Source organism: Zalophus californianus, chromosome 1 (assembly GCF_009762305.2).
Source record: "Zalophus californianus isolate mZalCal1 chromosome 1, mZalCal1.pri.v2, whole genome shotgun sequence".
NCBI lineage: Eukaryota > Metazoa > Chordata > Mammalia > Carnivora > Otariidae > Zalophus > Zalophus californianus.
This window is the reverse complement of record NC_045595.1, coordinates 6674202-6684395: the sequence shown is the minus strand read 5'-3', so window position 1 is coordinate 6684395 and position 10194 is coordinate 6674202. Positions and strand designations below refer to the sequence as shown.

The 10194-nt window shown below is 52.7% G+C and overlaps 1 protein-coding gene across 1 annotated transcript in view; it reads left to right on the top strand.

Annotated features, from left to right (window-relative positions):
• Nucleotides 1-4672: 4672 nt before the first annotated feature.
• The window catches only part of MUC16 (mucin 16, cell surface associated), a 101120-nt gene continuing 95598 nt past the window's right edge, over nt 4673-10194 (top strand). Inside the window, exon 1 of the mRNA XM_035726177.1 lies at nt 4673-5003. Coding sequence (XP_035582070.1) covers nt 4916-5003 — 88 coding nt within the window. The 5' untranslated portion in view covers nt 4673-4915. The remainder of the gene's footprint in view (nt 5004-10194) is intronic.

Genomic DNA, 10194 nt, shown 5'->3' with positions numbered 1-10194 from the left:
TCTCTAGCTCCATCTGTGTCATTGCAAATGGCAAGATTTCGTTTCTTTTTGATGGCTGAGTAATATTCCATCATATATATATATATATATATATGATACCACATCTTTATCTGTTCATATGTTGATGGACTGGCATGCTTCCATCTCTTGGCTATTGTAAATAATGTTGCAATGAACATAGGGGGTGCATATTTTCCCTTTGATTTGGAGTTCCAGCTGTTCTACAGTTCTCCATAGCGGCTGCACCAAAGCACATTCCCACCAACAGAGCACAAGAGCTCCCTTTTCCCGACATCCTCACCAACAGTTGTTATCTCCTGTCTTTTTGGTAACAGCCATCCCAGCAGGTGTGAGGTGATATCTCATCGTGGTTGTGATTTGCATTTCCCTGATGATGAGTGACCTTGAACACCTTTTCATGTACCTGTTGGCCATTTGGATGTCCTCTGTGTGAATACCTCTGGTTTGATAGCCAAAGGTCTCCAGACATTGCCAAATGTCCCCTGGGTGGGAGGCATAACTGCCCCTGACTGAGAACCACTGCTCTAGAAGTTTCCCTCATGACCCTTTTCTAGGCACTATTCCCATCCCCAGAACGTTATTCCGATTTCCATCGCCATCCATGGGTCTTGCCTATTCGTGAACCTGTTGTGAATGGAAGTATACAGCGCCTCCCACTGCATGGTCTTTGTACCTCAGTCCCTTCCTCTGTGCGAGGGGTTGATGACCACCTCACCTCCTAGAGACTCCATGAGAACCCAGGGAACCGTTACAGTCATGAAGGGTGGGGCTCAGAGAATACATTGCGTAAATGCCACTTGTTAGTGCTGTGGTTTCATGTCAGCACTCTTAGCCCCTGGACCCTCTTCCTGGTTCCCTGATGCCTGGCATACGTGGGTACGTGGTCAGCAAACATTATCATTGTTGGACAGCCTGGCATTCTTCTGCACAGAAACTCCCTGCTCAGACATCACCTGACAGTTCCTTCTTGAACTTTCTCTACCTCTGCCTTTTTTATGACATTTGTGTGTGTGTGTGTGTGTGTGTGGCGGGGGGGGGGAGTTCTCTCTTGGCCTAGAAACCCACTCCTTCTGCTGGTTCCATGATGACACTGTGGGTTTCTTCTCCCACTTCTCTGAGCGTGACCCCTCTGTCTCTGCCGCTAGCTTCCTTCCCTCTTTCTGCCCAGTTGTTCTGGACCAGGAGCCAGAGGCTGTTTCACTTCTGCTCTGATTCCACCATTCTCTTCACACACCTGCAGAAGGACAGGCAGACCTCTGAGAGAGGAGAGCACCCGGAGACCCGCCCTGTCATCCCTAATTCCCAGGTGGTCCAGCTGACCTATCTTAAACACCCTCAGCGGCAGAGAGGGGACCGTGGATCCCACCCCTTCCCCGTCATTAGTGCAGGAACTGCCAAGCCGGAGCAAAGAGAGGTGAAGGTGTTTATAGTTAAGATGATTAAGATTCCACAATTAAACAATAATAATATAATTATCCTAAACAATTAAGATTATTTGTAGCGGGGAGCACTCAGATCCCAGACCGGCAGTATCCAATAGGAAGGGACCTCAAGTCACGTATGAAATTGTAGATTTCCCAGTAGCCCAGTTAAGAGAGTAAAAAGACATCAGGTGCAACTAATTTTCATCAGATGTTTTATTTAACCCAATATATCCAAATATTTATCACTTTCGTAAGTAACCACTATGAAAATGACCAAGGAGATGGTTTATGTTCTTTTCCCCACACTCTGTCTTTGAAATCCAGGGTGCATTTCCAACAACAGCGCATCTCGTTTCGGATGCTAGGTTTTTCACCTGAACTACTTGATCGGCATTGACGTTTCATAAAATTCCGGTCGGAGAAGGACGTGCACACACCCGAGCTGTGGTTAGCCTACTTGCAGAGTTTCCACGGACTAAATGGAGGGTTGGCTTTGTAAATTAAGATGAAACAAAATTAGAAATTGAGATCCTCAGTTGTACAAGCCACCTTTCTTTTTTTCTTTTTCGTTTTCTTTTTTTTAAAGATTTTATTTATTTATTTGACAGAGAGAGACAGAGCACAAGCAGGGGGAGCGGCAAGCAGAGGGAGAAGCAAACTCCCCCCCGAGCAGGGAACCTGATGCAGGGCTCGATCCCAGGACCCTGGGATCATGACCTGAGCTGAAGGCAGACACTTAACTGACTGAGCCACCCAGGCGCCCCAACACTAGCCACCTTTCAAGGGCTCCAGAGCCACATGTGGCCCACCGTGGGTGGCCCCTTCAGGTGGCCTGGGCATAGAACCTGAACATTATCACACAAGGGGCTGTCCTGGGCACTCTAGGGTGTCCACCAGCATCCCTGCCCTCCCCTCTCCTGTCATGACAAAGAAAAATGACTCCAGACATCGTCCACCGTCCTGTGGGGGAAGAAATCACCCCTGGATCAGAAGCACTGTTCTAGATCAAAGCTGAGTTCAAATCCTAGCTCTGCTCTGGGCTAGCTGAGCAACTTTGGGTGCCATGGAGCAACGAATAGCAGTCACCTTATAGAATGGCTGTGAGGGTAAGACCTAGCTTCAGCATGCTGGTGATGACTGGAAGCCGTGCCCACCCATAGCTAGGTATCCAGTATACAGTAGCTGTGATCACCCAGTGTGAACCTGAACCCACTTACCCCCGTGTGCTCCCTGGAGAGCAGGGCACCTCCTGGACCTGGCAGGGGTGCTTGTTGTCACGTTCTAGGGCAAGAAAATTTGAGTTGCTTTTTAAAAAATGTTTTATTTATTTATTTGCCAAAGAGAGAGAGAGAGCACAAGCAGGGGGAGGGGCAGGCAGAGGGAGAAGCAGGCTCCCCGCTGAGCAAGGAGCCCGATGTAGGACTCGATCCCAGGACGCTGGGATCATGACCTGAGCCGAAGGCAGACACTTAATAGACTGAGATGCCCAGGCACCTTGAAAATTTGAATTGCTTAAATGAGAAGGGTTTGGGGAATCCAGGGGTCTGGGGTGTGGTCCCAGCTGTGTCACTAATCTGATGCTTTGGGGTGCCCTGTTTCCCCCTCTGTGAGGTGGGGGGAGTGCATACGGTGATCACCGTCCAACAGGACCCACCAGCTCAGCCTCTGTTTCTCCAGGATTGTTTTCTTAAAGAAGGGAAGGGGTGCCTCAGAGTAGAGAAATCTGAGTGGGTGTCGGGACAAGGGCCAGACCGCATCTCCCCCTTCCCGCTGCCTCCAGTCTTTGCTAACCCTGTGTCTTTTCTCTGGACCACTCCCTTCCCCTCTCTCGACCTTGCCTGGCCCAGCTGATCCAGCTTAACCTTCAGGTCTTGGTGTATGTGGCACTTCCTTCAGGAAGACTTCCCTGATTCCCTGCCCCCTCCCGGTCTGAGATGGGTGTCTCCTCTCAACCTCTATGTTTCTGCCACTCCAGCTTGATCACCTGTGCTTTGTTTGTTGTCCATCTTCGGCCAGGCTGCATGCCCAGAGCAGAGCTGGGGCTCGGGGTGCATCTGTCCTAGGAGTGTGTGAATGGGAGCAGGGCGAGAAGACAGGAGATTGGGTTAGCAGGAAGTTACACTGAGCGTGGAAGGACCTGGGGGTTTCTGACAAGCTTGCCTTGACCCCGGGTTCATGGAGTTTGGCTCTGGATATGCGATGCAGGAGAGGGGCGCCTGGATGGCTCAGATGGTTAAGCGTCTGCCTTCTGCTTAGGTCACGGTCTCCAGGTCCTGGGATGGAGTCCTGCTTCCAGCTCCCTGCTCAGCGGGGAGTCTGCTTCTCCCTCGGCCGCTCCCCCTGCTTGTTCTCTCTCCCGCCCTCTCTCAAATGAATAAATAAAAAATCTTTTAAAAAAAGATGCAGGAGAGGTGTGAGGCCCTGTAGGGCGTCCACTGCCCCCCAGCTTCACACCGGGCTCCTGCAGGTGCCTTCCCCTGGAGGTGAAGATAAACCCACCTGTCAGGCTGTTAGAGGCTTGAGGGGTGGGGCGGGTGGGTGGGAGGGGTGGGGGCTCCCAAGTGCAAGACAAAGGAGGAGTGGGGGGTGTCACTGAGGAGTGTGGCACCTAAGGAGGATTGTTCTGGCCATCTGCACTGGGCGGGTGGCAGGGGAGATGAACTTTCTGTTGTATAGCCCAAGCCGGGGGTGATAAGAAGCCTGTGGAAGCTGCAGTTTTCAAGGAGGAGGCAGGATCCCAAATCCGCTCCTGTACCCCTTGCCAGCCCCTCATGCCCCTCTCTGCCCCTGGCAGGGACGGCTGAAGGGTTTGGCGTAGGAATGAGGGATTGCAGACCCCAGGAGCGCCATGTGGGGCAGGGCGGGGGGAGGGGGGCTGGGAGGGATGAGGGAGAAAGGTACAACAGGCCCAGCCCTCGGCTCCCCTGGCAGCCGGGCAGTCCCCACCTGCGAATGCAGTCTCCTGTCCACTCCCGCACATTCCAAAACGCCCAGAGCCAGACGTGCCTCCCCCCAGGGAGGGAGCTGGGTGCCTCCACCCAGCTCCAGTCTGGTGGTGCCAGCCCCTTAGCAGGAAGGCGTCCGGTACAGGTCAGGGGCTTCAAAGAACAGGACGGGTCCCTGCCCTGGGTCCCTGTCCTCCCTTCAGCCCAGATGGACCCACGGGGGTCTCTCAGTTTGACACCCCCGGGAGCCAGGCTTGGCTGGGGGGTGGCTGTCCCCTCCCGCCCCTCCTCACAGAGGGTATCGGTTTGCAGGTGTTAGTCACTACAGGGGCATGAGAAATGCCAGCTGACCTTTGCCGGCAGTGAACCACTGCTTCCCCCAGGGCAGGCCCTGCCCCTCTAGGGAAGCTCAGCAAGGCGTGTCCTCACCACCCTCCCAGGAGCCAGGGCCCCGCTGGGCTGGGTTCAGTCACCGGGACTTGTGCAGGGGGTGAGGAGCACAGCCCCGGGCGGCCAGGCAGGAGCATGGGCTGGGAGGGCCCCAGATACCCGGGCCGCCAGCGCGGGCACCTGCTACCTCTGGCTCTGAGCCTCCTCCTCATCTGTGGGCCAGGTAAGTGGGGCTGGGCTGGGGCCAGTCGAGGAGAGGGACAGAGGGACAAGTGCCTCAGGCTTCCCCAGCCCCCACGGGCACCCAGGAGGTCTTTAGCTTTCTGGCAAAGTCCGAGGCCACTGCTGGCCTGATGAGGCTGCGTCTTCCCAATTGCCAGGCAAATTCACAACACCGCTGCGCCATGAAGGAACTATCCGCCGGGATCGTTCATTCCTTCCTGCGGGGCTTCCTCCCCGCCTTGGGGTTGTTTCCTTTGACACCTCTGCTCCCAGCACCTGTGCCTAGCTCTCGGGTGGGAAATGAGCCCGTCACAGTGCCGGGCTTCCAGGAGCTCCTGGCCGGCAGGCCAGGCGGGCGGCCACCCGCTCACAAGGGGCGCGAGGCTGAGCAGGAGCACCGACAGCCGGGAGTCTGCCCAAACAGTGGGCTGGCCTTGGGTTGGCAGGGATTTCTTCAGGCAGGATCGGTGGAAGAGAGGGAAGGGCCATCCAGGCAGGGAGATCTGTGTGCGCAGGGTTAGTGTGTCTGGGTTAGGTCAGTGTGATGTGAGCGTATTTGGGCTGCACCATAGGGGAAGCCACAGGGGAGGGGTGGAAACCGAAAGGCAGCCTGTGAGGTTTAGGGGAGGTGTGTTCTTAGATCCCAAAGGGGACTTTGCGGGCCTGTTGGTCATTTGGGGGGGATTTGCTTGGACCTCATTGCCTAGAGGAAACCCACCGGCCTCAGGGAGAGGCAGGGGTCCAGCTCAATGTGTTTGCGTGCTGTGGGGAGAGACCAGACTCTCTCCTGTACAGAGAGAAGGTCCACGATTCCCCACCTGTGGCTCCTGGGCTGTCCAGCCCCCTGGACTATTTTACTCCAGTCTGGGCTCTCTAGCCAAACCTCTTGGGGTATGCAAGACATAAGGGAGGCTTGGAGAAGGGGGCATCTACCATCTGCCAGGTGCTTAAGTACCTGTTCCTTTACTCGTCCCAGGAGAAAGGACTATCCTCAATGTTTCGCTGGGAAACGGAGGCCACCAAGGGCAGTTGAGAGGGGCTTCCCCCTCGTGGAAGGGCATGAGACCCTGGACAGTGGCAGCCTGGGAGCCGCCCTGCCCTTTCCTCACCCAGGCCAGGCTGCAGCTCCCAGAGCAGGTGGGGAAGGCTCCCCAGCCCCCCAGCCCTGAGTCACGGAGGCCCAGCTCTGGCCCCGGGAAGAGCTTTGTGGTTAGATGTCATTTTGAGGCATCCACACAATGATCTGAATAGTGGGCGGCTTTGTACGGGTTGGGACAACCCCACTACCTCCGATCCAATGGAGCGTGTCCCCCTGAGTTGTCCCCAGGCACGTAGCCACAGAGGCTTGTTTAACAGCTTTTGTCCCCGAAGCTCACTCCCAAGTCCGAAGCCAGGGTGCTGTTCGAGCAGGGTAAACTCCTGCCCCTGTCCCGGGGAGTGCTGGTCTCCTGTACACCCCTCCCCACCGCCCCGTCATTTCCATAGTACCTGGAACACCTCTCAGGGCAGGGATTCCCCTGGAATCAATCCAGACACCCTCCAGGACTTTTGACTGAAATGCTGGACAAGTCTCCCTTAATCCCTGGCAGAGATGAAAAGAAATCTAAATCTAGCCCTCACAGGCTGTGTGTTCTCGGGCCAGACATTTAACCTTTCTGAGCTTCCATCTCCCCCAAGAGTAATTTTTTAAAACATTCCAGAGTTGGGGGAAATCCTTTCCTCACTCACCTCTCCCTCCACCTTGGACCCAATCCATGTTTTCCCGCATCTGTATCCTGTGCTCTTTCCCTCCTCGCCTTGGGGCTGAGACACTCCAAGACCCCAAAGGACCTTAGTCACCGCCATCTTGTATTGTGCGCATCCTGTGTGCCGGGGACTCATCTCTTGGAAAAGAGGAAAGATTTGTTCATGTTTCCCCTGAGCCTCAAGGAACGGTCACCTTTCTTCCCAGTTACTGGGTGGCCTCCTCGCAAAAGGAAGGTGATGGGTCCAGGCAGGTGGGGCAGCCCTGGGTTTCTTCTTGTCCAGCCTGTCACTTGATATTCCCAGGGCTACCCGCAGGTGGGCAGTTTGAGCCGGTGAATGAGCCCTTCCCAGCTTCTGGGAGTGTCAAGGCCAGACACAGGGGCCTACGCAGGGACCCACTCACTCTTGACAGTAGACTCCTGGCTGCCGATTCACCTTCTCTATCCACATCTGCATGCTGTCCTGGATGCAAATGGTGGCAATGGGTCCCAGCCTGGACCTAGCCATCAGCTCTGGCACGTGCACAGGCCAGTCTCCTGTTACTCAGATGTCCTCTCGGTGGGAACCAGTGCAGACAAGAAGAGGGAATTTGAGGCCGGAGTCCCATCTGGGTTCTTCATGCTGCCCTCCGCTCCTTGCCCCTGGGTGATGGGTCTTCCCCATCCTGGAGTCTAAGTGGTTCCCTATATTCGGATGACAAAGAAGCAACACAGAAAGCAGTTAACAATACCCACACTGTTGCCCGAGAGCCTGGGTACAAATCCCACCTCTGCCACTTCCTGGATAAGTGAGGTAACCTCTTTAAGCCTCCAGGTTCTCATCTATAATGTGATAACAAATGTGTGATTGAGTAGTTGTGAAATCTAGATTAAATTAAAAAATACCTCCAAAATAGTGGTTCTCAACTCGGTGTGATTTTTGCCCTCTGGGGGACACTGGCGGTGTCTGGAGAGATTTTTGGTTGTCACAACCAGGAAGGGCAGGGGCTACTGACATCTGGTGGGGAGAGGCCAGGGATGATGCTAAACATCCTGTCTTTGCTTCTTCCAAAGCATCTTTTTTGCAAGAAGGCTGCTGTCCTCTGTGCCGGGATCCTTGCCCTGGGGGCTGTGTCTTCTTGGGAATACTGGTCTTATCTCTGTCAGGACCTCTGGGAACATTTACACCAGTCTCTGGCTTCTGAGACATGCCCCCGAGACCTCTCTGTGCTCCACCTGCATCCATCTTTTAAGTGCTTACAAGATGGTAACCTGACCTACTCGGTCGTAAAAGTTCCTTTTGTGTTCTAGCGAGTTTTCACAATCCTGACCCTTACCTGTTTTGAGATTTCACTCCTTACCACTTGGAGGACAGAAAGTCAGTGCGTGACCTCGGCTTTGGACTCTAAACCAGAACCTTCTCAGAAAGAATTCTGCGTTCAGGGAAAGAGTGGGCTGATGTATGTCCCATGGCTCCTTGTATCTTCCATTGCCTCCTACAGAGACCATCCTGCCAAGATCAACGGAAAGAGGGGCTGGAGGGGTAGCTGGTGACACTCTGGTCCTGGAGGGAGCTGTCTACCTTGGATATGAAGAAAAAAATGATCTTGGTTATATTACCTCTGCATTCGGTTGTCCCAAGAAGGTAGAATTCTATGATGCCAGGGAGTTTGGTTGGGTGCCTTTCTATGTGTCAAATACTGTTTGCATATATTAATTCATTCAATAGTAAGAATTTTACAGGGTGATGGAGAGTCAGTGGGGCAACATATACAAAGCGAGGACCCGGCACAGAGATCTTGAATAATTTTTTGATTTCACCATGATCACCTCTATCTCCATCATCCTCTACCCCTCTGATGGAGGTGGCAGCTTTCTGCGGGACAGATTATCTACAGATGTCTAAGGAAGCTGATGTCATCTTTAGCTCAGCACAAGATTTCTGTGAACAGTAGAGACTTAATATGTGAATGGGCCAGTGAATTTTACTTTCATCCCATTGCTATGACATGTATGCTCAGGTTGTACTCTCATGAGTTGAAGTCATTCGTGCTTTGATTCATTCATGCAACAAGTGGATGCAAGACACTGATATGCAGGGGAGATGCAGGTTCCAAAGGCAATTTCCACCCTTTAGAAGCTTCCGGTCTATTGCAATATGTCACCAGATAATTGAGATACAGTAGCAGTGTGGCTGAAGGGTTACACATTGGTGCTGAGAGCAGACAAGGGGACTCTCCCACGCAGGAAGGGCTCCTTTTAGGTTCTTGGATCCAATCTCCAGTGTGACACCAGGAGGGTGTTTGAGAATTCAGTTCAATTCTGACACTATCTATCTATCTATCTATCTGGAGGTAGCATCAAGATTCCTCGGGTTGAGGGCTCAGTCCTACCAGACTGTCCCCTCCCCCCACACCAGGTGCCATTTGCAAGCCCAGGCTGTTAGCTGTGCTTCTGAACAACCCGCTACAAATTGGAGGTTCCAACAACCCCCTCCAGCTCAGGATACCAAATGCAAGACCAGGTAACCATAAATTAGAGGTTTCCACAACCCCTCCTCGGGGGTTGCTAGAAAAGCTCACAGAACTCAGAGTAACATAACAGTTTTCTTACTAGGTTATTGGTTTCTTATATAAGGATATAACTCAGGAACAGCCAGATGGAAGAGACACAGAGGGCAAGGAAGGGGGAGGGGGCACCACACTCACATGTCCACATGCTCCCAACCCAGAAGCTCTCCCAGCCTGTCCTTTTGGGTTTCTATGGAGGCTTCCTGACATAGGAATGGTTAAATCATTGGCCACTGGCCATTGAACTCAACCTCTAGACACTCTCCCCCAACCCCTTGAAAGTTCCAACCCTCTAATCACTTGGTTGGTATCCAACTTCCCCCCACCCCACAGGCCCCGATCCTTAGGTGTTTTCCCCAAAGCCACCTCATTAACATAACAAAAGACACCTTTCTAGCTCTCTTCACTTAGGAAATTCCAAGGGGTTTTAGGAGTTCTTTGCCAAAAGCAGGAACAAAGGCCAAATGTATGCATTTCTTATTATAAATCACAATCCCACAGCTTCAAAGAAGACCTTCCGGAGGAGGAGATGATTGAGCTGTGTATTTTTAAAATTCGTATTACAGAAGAAAAAAAAGTGAGCAGTGATATTTGATGCGGAAATGTGGGGGTTTAGAGCAAAAGGTCAAGAAAGTATTCTAGAGATGTGTTCAGTGCAAAAAAGGTGATTTTATTCAAGCACGGAGACAGGACCCGTGGGTGGACAGAAAGAGCCGCAGTGGGATCGTGAGGGTTGGCTGATTATATACTTTCAAGCTGGGAGGGGGGTTAGGCAGAGCATCAGTCTCTAAGGTTTTCAGGACCTTGAGGGGTCATTTACTACTGTCTAGTACAACCTTAGTCCTGAGACCCTTCAGAGGTCTATCAGGGGGCCATATGCTTGGAGGGTGATTGCTAA